Source organism: Clupea harengus, chromosome 6 (genome assembly GCF_900700415.2).
Source record: "Clupea harengus chromosome 6, Ch_v2.0.2, whole genome shotgun sequence".
NCBI lineage: Eukaryota > Metazoa > Chordata > Actinopteri > Clupeiformes > Clupeidae > Clupea > Clupea harengus.
Window position 1 is genome coordinate 25,087,226 of NC_045157.1, and position 16,696 is coordinate 25,103,921.

Here is a 16,696-nt window from a genome sequence, read left to right on the forward strand (position 1 = left end):
CCAACATGACAGAAATATACAACAACAACCACAAGTTTCACTCTAAATTGACTCAATTTACGTATGCGACTCTATACTTTGAACAAATACATCCAAATCAAGTAATAAAACATTAAACATGCCTATCCCTAGCTACTAGCTATTTATCTATCTTATTTAATAGAAACCATATACTTGCTTTAGAAGAGTTTATTCAATTTTGTGACCATCAATGGATGTGGTCAAATTTCGCTAGCATTAGATTGCTAGGTACCACCAAGACATGCACTCTCTTCTCCTCCTCCTCTCTCTCCCATTCTTCTTGTGGTCTAGCTCATCCTCTTTGCCCTCTGTCTATCATATCACTCCCACCTGACCAGACCTCACTGGCGTCACTTGACAATTTTAAGGGCACTTCATAGCTGAGATCTGCATCGGGCTTCAACAAGGAAGAACAGTAGGCTACTACTCTGAAATTAATCTGAAATGATTCATATGTTTAATTGAGCAATATGGTATTGTGGCCTGAAAAGTAGTAAATCCAACTCCAGAGTGTGTATTTTCAGAGCAGTGGGCTTTTGTTTTGGGGTAACAGGCTTAGCTTTGGCTACCATACATAGCCAGCCATGTATCTAGCTAACACTGACATTGATGTTGATGCAGCAACTGTATGGAGTTAAAATAGAGACAGTAAGTTTGGCTTTGAAAACATTTTTCAGGGGGCCTCTTAAGAAGTCCCATTGAACTGCATGGCTATGGGTTTGTCTTCTTTTCCTCATACGTACACCCAAGCCCCCGTTCAAAGATGAATTGCCCACTAGATCTATAGAAAAAAAACATGTATTTTTTGCCCCTCCCATTAAACACCTCCCCTTCCACACCAAAACAGACACAGTAAGTTAAAAATATACTCCCAGCTTTCTACATGTCTGTTATGTGGCATGCAAGTGGACAAATGCATCATTATATCTCCAGCTTCCAAATGGCAGGGCTTGCCTCCAAATAAAGGAATTATGCTTGGATACTTTTGACATGTAATTTTATGTATATCATTTTATTTTACACTGGTACTTATTGCTTTTATTTTATATTGTATTTATTAATTTTTTGTTTAATTTTATTCATTATTGGTAGGAAATGCTTTGTGTTTGGTACGATTTTATTTTAGAAAATTGGGATTTTCTTTCAAAAACAAGGACCTTTTGCACAGAGATGAATTTCGGTGTTATATTTTGTGATCTCATGCTGTAAAAACGGTTCTTGAATTAACAAAACATGGCTGGAAATGGTAAAAACTTTGAAGCACAGAGGCATAGATGTAGGGATTGTTCCACCTGGTCTCCTGTGGTGTCTCATCTCCAGCAGGTACGATGTTGGTCAGGGTGACCTCATCATTCACCCTGCTGTTCCTGTCCTTCTTGCCAATGGAATGTGTAGCCTCGGGGGACCACTCCTAAACACAACGAATATACAAATATACATGTTAACCTTTACACATGATGCAAGACTTTTCCAATGAAAAAGCAAACAGCATATTAGACCAGATTTCTATCACTTGTGCTCATAGCAAACTGGACAGACATTTTTTGTCAGTGTTTGTTCCATAACTGTCTGGTTTGGATCGGCCACTAAACTGAACAGGAACAGACTACAACGGCGGTCAGGTCTGCAGAAATGATTATTGGTGCCGACCTCCCCACCATCTAGGACCTGTACACCTCCAGAGCCAGGAAACGGGCAGGGGAAATCATTGCAGACCTCTCACACCCTGGACATAATCTGTTCCAACTCCTCCCCTCTGGCAGGCGCTACAGATCTCTGTACACCAAAACCACCAGACACAGGAACAGTTTCTTCCCCCTTGCCATCACTGTAATGAATAGGTTGACTACAAATCATTACATTTTATTATTATATTATATCTATTTATTTTATCCTAAACTGTTGTGTTATGTGTTTCATTGTTGACGCAATCGGTGCCCAATGAGATAATTCTTCATGTCGTTATTTATTAGCTAGGGCATTTATTTAAAACTATAGTTTTTACCACTATCATTATACTTATTGCTGGCAGTGTGGAAGAGCCTTAACACAGATGATTAGAACTCCCTATTGTGAGATTGAGTTCTACCGTAGTAAAATTTTCATAAACCTCCAGTTACAATTTCTTTTGCTATACCAAACTATACCTCTGCTTAACAACCATAGATATAAATGCAAAGAAAATGATTGTTGTGGTTATATCATGTTATAATAAACAACAGGGTAATTGCTCTCCTCCATAACAGTAACATTCTGGAGAATTTCAAGTCAGATTTCAGACCGAATTATAGTAGACAGCCCTGGTCAAGCAAAATGATCACTACTTCATTTTATTCAGTCTTTTAAAATACCATATAGGGCAGGGGTTTTCAACCGGGGGTCCGCGGCCCCCTGGTGGTCCGCGACAGCATCGCAGGGGTCCGCGACATGATGAGTCTATGTTTATCAGTTCACCATTGATTTTTTTATTTTTTATAAATTCGCTTTGATATTTCAACACATTTCCAGATTACTGTTGAATATCGTGAAAAATAAAACAAGCTGATAATAATATAAAGGAGATTCACGCTGAATGTAGCCTTGCACCTATCCAGTCTATGGTAGCCTGTGCTTTGCTAATGTTAATGCATTGCGTCCCTAACGTCACGCGCATATTATTCATAACGTACAGTCTCGCGCGCAAAGTTGACAAGCATCTGCATAGCCTACGTGTACTTTTGAAGTTTAGTCGAAAAAGTAATACTTTTGGTGAAGGACTGAAGTTATCTACTGTCCTTAGCTAACATTTCGTTCTAACGTCGAGTTAGCTGGTCAGAAGCACCAATGGATCGGTTTTTAGTGAGGAGAGTGACAGAGGAACAGGCTGCCACGACAGAGGGGCAGGCTTCCAACAAAGCTACACGTTCACAGGATACAGGGAAACAAATTAAAAAAAGAAAGAAAACACAATGAGAAATACATCAAATACGGATTTACAGTGACGACAGACAGAGCAGGAGAGGAGGTAGGCTACCAATGTGTTTCGTGTGTTCAACATTACTGTCAACTGAAGCCATAAAGCCGTCGAAACTATTGCGGCATATGGAGACGCATCACGTTTTCTTGAATGCCAAGCCTATTGAGTACATGCAACAGATGTTGCATGATTTTTATATGACTTAAGTTCTGGATAAGTTGCCAGACAGAATTTCCAGAGCTTGCTGCAAATGCAATGAGGTGTCTTGCCCTTTCAAATACCTCTGTGGGAGCGTTTTTTCTACAATGTCGTACTTGAAGAATAAGTACAGGGCAAAGCTTGAACCAGAGAATGGTATGAGACTGTCGCTATCTACCATTTCGCCACGAATAGACCGGCTGTGTGGACTTACCATGCCCAGATATTACACTGACAGGTCTCCCCTCTCTCCACGCACGCACACACGCGCTCACACGCACACAAAGACACGCACACGCACGCGCGCGCAGGCACATCAGTGGGCCGTGGATTACTTTCTAGTCAGAATGGTGGTCCCTGGGACAAAACCAGTTGAAAATCCCTGATATAGGGCACAGAAAGTGTTTCAGAGCCTCAGAGCCCATTACCAATTATACCAATATATCCCTCTCACAATCTCCACAGTGTTTTGTAGTATTTTTAGATACTGATAGCAACACTTTCAGATACAACTACTACCTACATTTGTGGATTTAAATCATCCAGTTCATGACTGTATACCCTCTTTGAAGTCAATCCATGCCGCACCAGACAAAATCCCAGGCCAAGCCATCAGGGACTGTGCTGAGCAGCTGGCAGATGTCTTTGTCGACATATTCAGTGTCTTGCTGTCCCAGGGAGTCATCCCCACATTTATATCTGTGCCAAAGAAGTCTCCCGCTTCCTGCAACAACGACCACCCTATTGCACTCCCATTATCATGAAATGCTTCGAAAGGCTGGTCACGCAACATGTCAAGTTACGTCACCTCACCAATCTGGACCCTCTCCAGCTATGTGAGGATGTTGTTCCTTGACTCCAGCTTAGCTTTTAACCCAATCACAACTGATTGAAAAGCTGAGTGCGTTGGGCTTCAATACCTGCAACGGTGTTGGAATTCCTTATGGGGAACCATCCATGGGACCATCACACTGACCACCAGGGCTCCACAAGGCTGTGTGCTCAGTCCCCTCCTGTTCACTATGTTGACGCCTGACTTCACAGCATCATCTGCCTCCAACCTCATCATCAGGTTTGCTGACACTACTACAGTGGTAGGCCTCATGAGCAACAGTTATGAATACAGAGGTGTAGTGCACAAATAACAACCTCTCCCTAAACATAAAGAAAACGAAGTGATCACTGTAGACACCCACCACCCCAGCACCCACCACATCCTTCTGTCTATCAATGGTACGGATGTGGAAAGAGTCAGCAACACAAAGTTCCTGGGAGTGCACATCACAGAAGACATCTCCTTGTCCCCTCATGTGACTGGACTCTCCAAGAAGACCCAGCAGCATCTCCACTTCCTGCAGTGCCTGGAGAAATCTAGTCTCCCTCAACCCATCTTCTAGTGTGGGAACTACAAGGCCTCTGACCTGAAGTCACTACAGTGGAAAGTGAACACAGCTGGAATGATACTTACTGTCCACCCAGACCACCTACGATGCACAGTGCACCCAGAAGGTCATTAGTAAACTAATGACTGTAGAAACAGTAATTTTCTAGTTTGTCCTATTTTTGGAGATAAACAGACACAGGTCTATCCATGTTGTCAGACACTTTTAACATCATTACGAATCTGTTGAAAACAAGCAGTTTACTGTGACGCAGATGCTTGCCCCATATGATTACTCTGGCTGTTTCTCAAAGTCAAGGAAAGATCCTTGACGGCTACATTACAAGGGTGCTACATCATCGAATCCCGCCAAAGGACTGTTCCGATGCCTAGGATCCTTTTAAATTCTACCAATGAGTCTGTTCAGAGAATTTCCTAGGGATGCAAATATAGGCAAAGGCTAAATACATTTGATTGTGCTTTGGCTTCAGCAGGGACTTCCTACATAGATGACAACCACAACATTCACTTCTATGAAGGGAATGGCTTACTGCCTGAGATGAAATACTCACTCCAGTTTGGCTTTCCACAGCTCAGGCCAATCCTGAGGCACTTATTTTGCGATTCTTTGCTTTCAAAAATTGCTCGTCACAGGGTGAAAACTTACTTCAATGTCCTGAATGTTTGAGGGAGCTTGTCACACTTTTTCAACACTGTACTTGTATCTTTGTATCACTTTTGCTAAGTGATTTACTAATCCTCTTGTACCCTTGTACTCTTTTGTGCAGAAAGATTCTTGGAGGATGTTGTGGTCCCGTGGGGAATATTGTGGTCTGTGGGGAATTTCCTTTAAAGCTCTGTGAGTTTTAGTCCAACAGACATAAAAATAACAACCCCAGAAATCTTGAATCTTCTTCTTTTCAAATATATACAGTTCAAAACAAAAAAATAAATTAGCACTTTGTAAGGAAAATAGAACTATTACACCCATTAGCAAATGAGGGCTAATCAGTAAATCGGCGCTATTGGGTCATGACGTAGCAAGAACACCTGAGAAAACACGTTCACATGTTGGGTTGTTTTCATACTTCTTACATACATTCATAACTTGCTCTGGAGACCGAGGAGGACAGCCACTCCTCGATTAAAAGTGGTGAAGACGGTGAGGACAAACGTATCCACTTTGAGCTTCGCCTTGACCCTGCTGAGGATATTTGTGATGAGTAAGTTATATTTGTTTGACTAGTTCTTGTAATGAAATCTGTTGATTCATTTATAGGGTGTAACACGCATGTCATATTAATCTCTGAGTTCTGAGTTTAGGCTACTACCGTCAACTCTGCACGGCAATTTTGAATCATATAAACACTTCATAAATCGCTACTATTATACAGTAAAATATCCATCGTATCATGCTCAGAGTTGGGTTAATTTTATTAGGCTACATACAGACGTTGCAGAAATTAGTATTAGGCTCCTGTGAACTAATTAGGCTCCTGTAAAGAATGCCAGCCATGTTCACAAGCTATTGTCTTTGACAGATGGGCAATAAGCAGTGACCATGGGGAGGGGCAATCACAGGTGTGTTTACACCTATGTCATCAATATTCATTGTGTAGGGACACTGGTTTTGGAGAAAAAAAACAGACACTTTGAAGTTACTCAAATTTAGTAGTGAAACCACACACACTTTTTTAATTTATCTGGATTCTAAAATCGCCTATGTGTGGCTAAACATGTCTACAAGGTTCAAAGTTCAAAAGTCTTGGCCCCAAATCTTTACAATGTGATTTTGTACAAAGTCTGAGCACCTCTGAAAGTAAGTTTTTGTAAGGGTATATTTACATTTGATTTGAATAAAAAAATATTTTACTACATTCCTTTTACTCTCATGTTATTATTGCTGATGTCTTTTACAATACAACCATACATACCACTTTTGCATCAATGTTCTTAGTTAGGTGAAATATACAAAAACATCAAGGCATGTCAGACTACCTAAAATAGTCTAACAGGACTTGGTCCCCCAAGTGTTAATTCTCCATACTACTCTCTCCCATGTGATGCCATTGTGGTCTGCCTGAGGGTGACAATGATTCAATAGCTTCAGTACCACAATTAATGGTCAACCAGTTAGACCTGTGTGAGTGTGATGGTTCAGCAGACCCATCTACTGTTGACCTGCCCTTAAATATCACTAGAAATCATTTTTATGTTTTGACTTTCAGGAGGTGTACGATTTTTTTGCAACATGCCCTTATATCATTTCAGCTAATCATATGTTCCTGTTTAGTACTGACATGTGTGCTTGGTAGTGGTCAAACCAGTATTGCTGGAACATTACAAAACTCCAAATGTGTCATATTTGTAAAGAGAGGTTGCTTAATTTGTCAGGTTTCAGAGGGGTTCCACTTATTTCTGATGTATACTGTACGTTATTCACAAAACAGACCCTGCTTACCTCAAACTGAGGCCAATTCATGCTCATGCCTGGACCATGTGTGTTCCTCCACCATCGCAAGTCCTCTGTATCATTGGCTGCAGCTATGCTGTGGCTCAGATCAGAGTACAAGGCCTTGAACCTGATTGGTGGGGGTTAGGGGGTTAGAGATTGATGGAAGAATGGGATCAATATAAGATCTTTAACATCAAAAGCTGTACTGGTAAATGAACTGATAACAGATAATTCAATTGCCATACTTTGTCTGACTGAAACATGGCTAAAACCAGATGAATATCTACCCCCATATGGGTTCAAGCCATGCTAACACCCATGTGCCTTGCAATAAAGATGGAGATGGAGGTGGAGTTTACTGCAACAATTGACCACTCTAACCTAGGTATTTCCCCAAGACTTAAGGAATTTAAGTTTCCGAATTTCTGTTTAAATCTATTGAAGTTATCTGATGTCTTGCCACCTCTGACCTCTGAATGGATGATGAATGTCACTTTCTGATTAGATAGTCAGCAATATAATGGACCTTGAACAAAGAGACTTGTTTCTTTTTAAAACATTGAAATTCTTAACACAAATTCCATTTAGAGGACCACAGAATATTTTTACACCTACAAAACTTTCACATGCATCTGCAAGTTTTATTTGCATGTATAAATCAGATTCTCAGAGTCACAAAGCAGTCCTCCAGTACTCCTACTCCAGTCTCCTGTCCACAGCTGACACATCCCACAACTGCAGAGTCATCTGAACATTTCCGTAGATGACCGGACTCCGAGTTGTGCTGGAAGTCTGAGGTATAGAAAGCAAAAAGTCTGTCCATCAGGTAGTTGATAATCCAGGAGGTTGTGGAGGTGTCTACCTGCATCTTTAAAGCTGCTCACGCAGCAGTGAAGGCTGGATCGTGTGAAAAAAGGCACTGGACGAATCAAAGAACATGATCCTCATGAACCTATATTACGCTTTGTCCAGGTGAAAGTGGGTTGAAGCAGGTAGATGATGGCATCTTCAACTCCAACCTCAGGGCGGGAGGCAAACTGCAGTGGGTCCAGAGAGGTGCTGGCCAGAGGTCTGAGATGGTCAGTCTTTCCCAGAGCTTTCTCAATGTGAGATGCTAGAGCAACCAAGTCATTGAGGGCAGATGGAGATGATTGCTTGGGTACCAGAACAAGGTGGATGGCTTCCATAGCACCGGAACCCTGGCTAAGCTAAAGGTTAATGAGGTGCTGTGCAATCCCACAGCTAGTCCACAGATAGTCCGCTAGTTTCCCCGGCCCTGAAGGCTCTCTTCTTTTTGTTCAGTAGCTCTTCAGGTCACTGGTGATCCAGGGCTTGTTGGGGAAGCATCATACTGTCCTGGTGGAAATGGTATTGTCTACACAAAGTTAATGTACTCTGTTAGACTCTGTGGAACTGATGTTGTCTCCATTGGGCTCAAAGAGTACATCCTGGTCTGTGGCCTAAAAACACCCCTGCAGCATCCCATTGCCTCCTCACAGTCCAGCCATTTCTCCATATGAAGGGTGTTCCTCTGCGCTGCTTCACTCAGTTTTGCTAGTTGACCAAGCACAGCCTGGATTTGCATTTCCATACATTATGGTCTACTGGCTTGAGTGCCTTCAACTAAGGCGAGCATACAGCAAATCCAAAATGTTATTGTCTCTGGTGTGGCAGGTGAAGACAAAGTTGGCACTTTGGCAGAGATTCAAATGTGGCTAAAGTCTCCTGAAATGGCCATGAAAGCATTGGGATGTTGTGTTGATGACATCACACGCTGCCTCTGCTACAGCTGGTGGTGGGGTGTTTCTTCTTACCACTCTGATTGTATTCTTTGTCAGCCTGTATAGCTTGAAAGCCAAGGATGGTGGAGTTTGAGTCTGGAATATGTTCCTGCAGCCATGTTTAGCCATGTCCCTGAGCTCGTCCATCTTATTCACCAGGGACCACACATTTCCAATAACAACTGAAGGAAGACATGTTTTAGACTTCCTATTCCTTGTTCTCCGTTTGGCACTGGTCCTACATCCTGGGCGTCTCTTTATCTCGTCATGGATTTGGGGTCTCACTTGGGGCAGTAATGTGGGTTTGAGGGGTGCAATCAGCTGGTCTCTGGGGTAAACAATACCCCTGCTCCTACTGACACAGTACGAATGTGAAAAGTGCCCGGGGAATTAGTAAATAAACTAAATAAATAGTAAATATCAAACAAACTACTCAAAACTAGAAATAAATGGCACTCCACTAAACTATAGGTATTTTACCTAGCCTTGTCAGTTATAAAAAAAAACACCCTCTACTGCATCTATCTATTCTTTATTGATAAATACAAACAACCCTGGGTTTCTTTTCAATACCATTTATAGACAAACAAAATCCCAAAATGCAGTCGAACAATTTGTTCCTATAACCCGTCACAGTAATAATTTTATCAATAAGGGAAAAATATTCACAGTCTCTTCCCCCTCTATGACCATGTAATCCCTTTGGTATGCAGAATGACTACCACTGTAACACTCCTACAATGTGGTGTATTCCTACAATCATTCACACCTCCAATCTCCCTTCCCTGTCAAAACTACTTGAAAAAGTAAGCAAAGGAACTCACTTCTACACTGAAAAAAAATCTAAGATGACTTCCAATCTGGCTTCAAAGCCTATCACAGCACTGAGACAGGCTTAGTCAAAGTTGTTAATGATCAACTCATTGCAACTAATAATGGATGCATTTCAAAACTGTATCTTTTAGACTTCAGTACTGCTTTTGACGATCAAGATCATAAGACGGGAACAACACTCAAGCCTCAGTACAGTAGGAGACCTTGGAGTACTAAAGTACTAAATCTATTCAAGTAGCAAATCTGTTCAATAAGACAAAGTGCAAGGAGATCAGGCAAAGAAGTGCACAGTAAGTATGAGTTAGGTATGTTAGGTTGTTAAATGTGTTAAGAGAGGAGGTGCTCTTAGAAGAGATGAGCCTTCAAGAGATTCCTGAAGATAGAGATGGACGCCCCTGCTCTGACAGCATTTGGTAGCTTGATCCACCATCGGGGAACCACAAACGAGAACAGTCTGGACTGAGATTGCATTGTGTGCAGAGATGGGGCAACGCCATACGATGGTCCTTGGAGGAACGCAGTGGACGAGTAGCAGCATAAGCCTGTATGATTGAGTTTGAGTAGAATGGTGCAGACCTGGAAGTCACTCTGTCGGCAAGCATTAGTTACTTGAATTTGAATTAGGGTAGCCAGTGGAGGTCAGTGAGCAGCGCAGTGAGGTGTCCTTTTAGGTTGATTGAAAACCAGATGCGCTGTCACATTCTGGGCCATCTGCAAGGGCTTCACGCTGCTTGCTGGGTGTGCACTAGCCTGGGTTATATCTTACCTCCCTGACGGTCTTCAGTCTGTACATGTCCACAATGAATCATCCGGTCACACAAAAGTCTGTTAGAGATCTCCCCAAAGCTCAGTGTTTGGACCCCTGCTCTACTCTTTGTACATGCTACCCTTAGGTGCTGGAATAAGGAAGCAAGGTATTAACTTTCATTGCTATGCTGATAACACCCAACTATACCTGTCCATGAAACCAGATGAAATAATACTACCCAAGATAGAAGCCTGCCTTTAAGATGTTAAATCTTGAATGACTAACAATTTCCTGCTCCTTCACACAGATAAAGCTGAGGTTATGATTGTTGGCCTTAAAGATTTTAGAATGACACTATCCATCCATCTACTTAGAGATGATGGTACCTCACTAACATCCGTGTCAAAATGTCAAAGATCTTGGTGTAGCTATGGACAAAGACTTCTCATTTGACTCACATATGAAACACATCTCAAAGACATCATTTTTTCATCTACATAATATTCCCCAAATCAGAAATGTCCTATCCCTTTAAAATGCAGAAAACAATAATCTGCACTCAGCACTTTGCAACTAAATTACTCAAAAGCTCTCCTGTGCGGATGTAGCAACAATTCACTAAAGAGCCCCCAACTAATACAGAATGCTGCTGCTTGCACATTTACTATAAGTAAAAAAAGATGAACATATCACTCCTGCCTCTCTACACTGGCTCCTTGTCAAAAGTAGAACTGATTTCAAAGCACTCCTTCTAACATGCAAAGCTCTAAATGACCTAGCTCCAGATAATTGTATAGAATTAATTGTCGACAGTGGTTCACAGTGGTTCAGGAGGTAGAGGAGTTGTTCAGCAATCGGACGGTTGTTAATTCGATCCTGACTCAAGTGTCAAGTGTCAAAGTGTCTTTGAGTAAGACACTGAACGCCCAACCGCTCCCGATGAGCAGGTTGGCATCTTATATAGTAGCCTCCGCCATCGGTGTGTGAATGGGTAGATGTCTGAGGCATTAATATGTAAAGTGCTTTGAGTACTCCGAGTACAAAACTGCTAGATAAATGCAGTCCATTTACCATACTTGTCCCCTACTGCCCACCAAACCCTTTTTGTTTGCAGGGAGTGCAGGTCTTCTTGTGATGCCGAGTCTCAAAAAGCACAATAGGAGGCCGAAGCCCCTCTCCTGTGGAATAATCTTCCATTTCCATCTTTAGGTCAAGACTAAAAACTTTCTTTACTGCATCCAATAATTAGGAATGGTGCATCAAAATCTGACACCCATTGCAAAGTACCTCCCTTACACCATGCCGTGTTCTACCTGTTCTACCTGCTTTTCCACCCATCTCTGTCATGTTGTAACATGCTGTTAAGGCGTATGAATTGACAGTATAACTTCTTGTTCTCTTTGGCTGGCCAGTGTTCCTACTCCCAAGGGAGTTAACCCCCAACAATCCAACCGCCTACCCTGGATAGCCTGTGGCATGCCACAGTAAAATGAGAGCTATGTTTAGACAATATGGCAGTACTTTGCTTAGATTCTGAGATTAAGCATTTGAAATCTTGTGTATGACTAAAATTATTCCTTTTACAAACCTTTCCTTGCTCTCTCCCATATAGTAGGACCATTGCTTGCAAATGCTGACACCTGTGGTAACACTGATCCTCACCATAATTACGTACGCATATAAGGCAACCAACTAGGATACTCAATTCTGTCCACTCACGTTATCTCCTTACTTCTTCTCCTACTCTTGACTATCTTCATTGTGGGACGCTGCTGCAGTTTTTCCACCTGGAAACCCTCTGCTTACTGATGCTGATTCCTACCAAACTATTATACATCCTTTTCCTTCTGCTTAAGATACGTCTTATACATGTACATATTGAGTGCTAGCCTAATTACCTGAAACTAACACATGCCCTCATTGACATGATTCCCTGCTTCATCTACAGTTATCCTTATAATATAAATCTTATGAGTGCACTGTGTACCCACTATGTTGTTGCACAACCAATACTTTGAATGTTGGCAACTTACTACATTGGTATCCATCTGACTGAGGCCAACCAGGTAGAGAGATGGAAAGGGGGAAGGACAGGTCCATAGAAAATTCCTGGTAGGTGTAAACCTACTTGGCAATAAAAACATTTCTGATTCTGATTCTGATTCTGAATCTAGTTTGGTCTCTGCATTTCGTCTCACTGTTGACAGCAATTGTAATTTCACATCAAATTAAATGACTTGTAATTATTGAGGCCATTTCATGCTAAATACCAACATAGGTTACTTAAGGTGTTGTGCGACTCTCTTCCTCATGCCGTATTCTCTTAAAATATTTTTTAATTCTAATATGTGCTGCATAACTGCAAAATGAGTAGTCTAACCCTAGACCTTTAGCTAAAGTTAGTCTGTGTCAGCCTGAAGAGAAATTGAATTATAATATTTCTTATATTAAGCCAGGACAATTTTGGTGCATGTTGAGCAATGGTCAAATTATGTGTGCTGAATACACTCTTGAGTCTTGTTGATGCCAACGCAGCGTAGTTGCCGCTGTCTTTCATATAATTTAAAGCTACAACCAATTGTCAGAGAACAATTACACCATCAGGAGAAATGCTGTTGCTTTATCTGGCCCGTGCTTGTAAAATATCCACTGTGTCCGTGTCTTCTAACATAAAACCAGGGAATGTCTCTCTATTTGTATTTCTTTGCAGATTGTCAGTAGACCCTTCTTGTGATAGCAGAGCAAACAGGGTAGAGCGAGGGTAGATTGTCCACTAGTTAATCGATTGCGAATGGCGTTGTTCTCTCGGATAACAAAAAATGTAAATTAAGAAAATGCTAAAATGAGTCGCCAAATACACTTTGGCAGCCGTTAATAACCTGGATGTCCCGCCAGAGTAAAGTCTATGTATAGGAAACACTGATGTCAATATCCCATCTGGAAGTACACATTCAGTCAGACAAAGTCCATAAAAAAACATTCCACCTCATTAATATTTGACAAATATTATTTTTTGTTAAATATTTGGTAAATACTTTCTTTGGACAAAAACACAGAACAAAAATGTAGACTGCCGTGTTGTGTAATACAAAGGTTTAAGTCATCCCTTCAGTTGCATGTGTTAATACCTGTCATAATTGGAGAGATCCAGGTGCTTGTGGATGTCCAACATGACCTCTTTGAAAAAGCATAGCCTATTTTTCTCTGCATCTTGAGTGGTTTCAAATACACCTTCCATGTCTTCCATATAGCGTGGATTAGCGCGGTTCAACTCATCCAGCGCCTTTTCATAGCGGTCCTTTGCCTGAGAAAGAGAGAAGACATTTTCAACGTCAACTAGCTTTTATATTATGCCCTCATTCCACACAGATTTACACCATGATCTGTAGGTTAAAAATGACACACACACACACACACACACACACACACACACACACACACACACACACACACACACATATATATACACACACACACATATCTTTGCATATATATATATATATATATATATATATATATACACACACACACACTGGAAGCACTATGCTCCTGTTTCCAGATGGTGGCGCTGTAACAGACACACTTTTGAAACTTTATACATGCAACCCTTAGGTGCTGTCATAAGGAAACATGGCATTAACTTCCATCGCGATGTTGATGACACCCAACTTTACCTATCCATGAAACCCGATGAATTTGTACATCTACCCAAGATAGAAGCCTGCCTGCAAGATGTAAAATCTTGGATGGCTAACAACTTCCTGCTTCTTGAGAATGACACCATCTAGCCATCTCCCCACACTCAATGGCATCTCATTAACATCTAACACTAGAATCAAAAACCTTGGTGTAACTATACACTCATCATAATGTTCTCATCTATGCAATATTGCCAAAATCAGAAAAGTCCTATCCCTCCAAGATGCAGAAAAATGAATCCACGCTTTTATTATGTCGCGACTAGATTACTGCAATGCTCTCCTGTCCGGATGTAGCAACAACTCAATAAAGAGCTTAATACAGAACGCTGCTGCTCGCACACTCAGTAGAACTAAAAAATATGAACATATCTCACCTGTATTTGCCTCTCTGCACTGGCTCCCTGTCAAAAGTAGAATTGATTTCAAAGTACTCCTTCTAACATACAAAGCTTGGCTCCACATTACCTCAAGGAATAGGGTCCCCTATTGCCCACCGAGAGCACTTTGTTCCCAGAGTGTAGATCTCCTTGTATTTCCAAGAATATCAAAAAGCACAATAGGAGGCAGAGCCTTTTGCTATCGAGCACCCCTCTTGTGGAATAATATTTCTGCTTCCATCTGAAATTCAGACACCCTTTCCATATTCAAATCGAGACTAGACATTCCTCTTTAGTGCATCCCATAATCATGAATACAAATACATTGGGCTACAGACAGTGCATGTTGTACTTGTGAAGGAGGGCCTTTACGGATCCCGGGTACAGTATACGAAGCGTGTTGCGGCTGTCGCCAGCCAGTTGTGCACTGTTATTGTATCCTGCCACCCTTACTATGCTTCTATAACTAAAATTCCCAAGCCAGCCAACATAACTAAACATAACTCACCACAACAAAACACATGATATTCCCAATATCAATAACACTGGGCTACAGCAGATGGACCAATACGTTTGGAAGACTTGCAAAAGGCTTATCGTACCAAGAAGGAATATGTTGATCAAATGATTGATTGAATATGTTGATCTACAGATTGTGTTCTTTCAGAACAAGGGACCACATGAAGGAGGATAAGGTAGTCATACCGTCTGCACTTGTGCCACTACTATTGCGACACTACCATTAGCTGGCTAATACAGGTGTATCCTCAACATGCACATTGGTGAAGGTACGTTGGTATGTTTTTGACTTGAGAGGCTGAACCTCATCTCTCTATCCAATCCAACCTGCATCAGAACGTGAGTGGCCAGCCATCCTGGGAATCTGTTCTGAATGATCCAGCAATTGTTAGGATTAGCTATTGGTAATCTATGTAGATTGTATAGATTATATGTATACATTATCTATGTAGATATTCCATTCAATATCTGCATAGAAATTTACAACATTAACAATGTCTACACTATATTTCGATCAATTTTAGGTTATTTGAATTGAAAACAAAATTGGTTTCTGTCAAAAACAAGGAAAATTCTCTGTGATTTCAAACTTTTGCAAGGTAGACTACATACACACTACATATGTACTATTTACAAAACATGCAAAAAAACCTCCATTTCCATCATAGTTGAATTATTTTTGAATTCATTGCTGAGATACCTTCTCAACTTCCTGAGTGCACTTCTCCACACGATCTGTAAATTTGCGGACCTCTTCCTGTGATTTTGTGGGGTCTGCTTTGGCATGGGTTTCCCTTGTCATGGCTGTCCGCTCCTCCTTGCGTGCTTGGTGATAGCTCTTCTTTGAGGAATCCACCTATTAGGGAGACCAACACCTTTTACTTGACTGTCTAAAAATCTACTCCTGGATCTAAATCAGAATCTAAATCAGAAAGGTATAGCACTGACTCACGTCCTTTAGCTTGCGCACCCAGGGCTTCTGGGCCTTGCGGAAGCCATCATCAGCTTCTTTTGTCTCTCGGAGGCCACCAATCATCTGCTTGTGGAAGGCATCTTTTTGCCAGTTGCGGACTTTCTCACTGTCCTCCATCACTAGGCGCTCTCGCAGCTCCATATGGATCTCACTCAGATGGTCGGCTGCATTCATAAAGGCATGCCATGCTTTCTCCAGTGTGCCATACTGAGGACCTGCAAATGCCAAAACAGAGCACCCAAAACATTGTCTTACTAACACCAAAACATCCCACAAAAAACGAGCCAACATTGGACAAGAGGAGAACCCACTAGCCTTCAATATTGAAAGGCCAAGAAAATCCCATTTTCAAATGACCCCCTACATCCTCTCCCTACTTACACTCCATTTGTTCGTTCACTTGAAGGGTCCATCACATTAAGTGCTATCCCAAAGCAACAAGTGGGAAGTGGTAGTGCGTTATACAACCCTCCAAAAGCAAGCCTCCATTGATCGAGGGTTCAAAGGAAAGCGCAAATTAAAAATTCAGACAGAGAACAATTACACCATCAGGAGAAATGGCGTTGCTTTATCTGGCCAGTGCTTGTAAAATATCCACTGTGTCCGTGTCTTCTAACATAAAACCAGGGAACGTATCTCTATTTCTTTGCAGATTGTCAGTAGACCCTTCTTGTGATAGCAGAACAAACAGGGTAGAGCGAGGGTAGATTGTCCACTAGTTAATCGATTGCGAATGGCGTTGTTCTCTCGGA

At 41.5% G+C, this 16,696-nt stretch overlaps 1 protein-coding gene across 4 annotated transcripts in view; it reads right to left on the bottom strand.

The window, feature by feature from the left end:
* Positions 1–16,696, bottom strand: part of pacsin3 (protein kinase C and casein kinase substrate in neurons 3) — a 45,446-nt gene that overhangs the window by 3,864 nt on the left and 24,886 nt on the right. For all 4 annotated transcript variants that reach the window (XM_031569532.2, XM_031569533.2, XM_012814791.3 and 1 more), the window contains 5 exons: positions 15,924–16,159; positions 15,672–15,827; positions 13,503–13,678; positions 7,018–7,138; positions 1,314–1,432 (listed from right to left, as the gene is read on the bottom strand). In XM_031569532.2, coding sequence (XP_031425392.1) covers positions 1,314–1,432; positions 7,018–7,138; positions 13,503–13,678; positions 15,672–15,827; positions 15,924–16,159 — 808 coding nt within the window. The remainder of the gene's footprint in view (positions 1–1,313; positions 1,433–7,017; positions 7,139–13,502; positions 13,679–15,671; positions 15,828–15,923; positions 16,160–16,696) is intronic.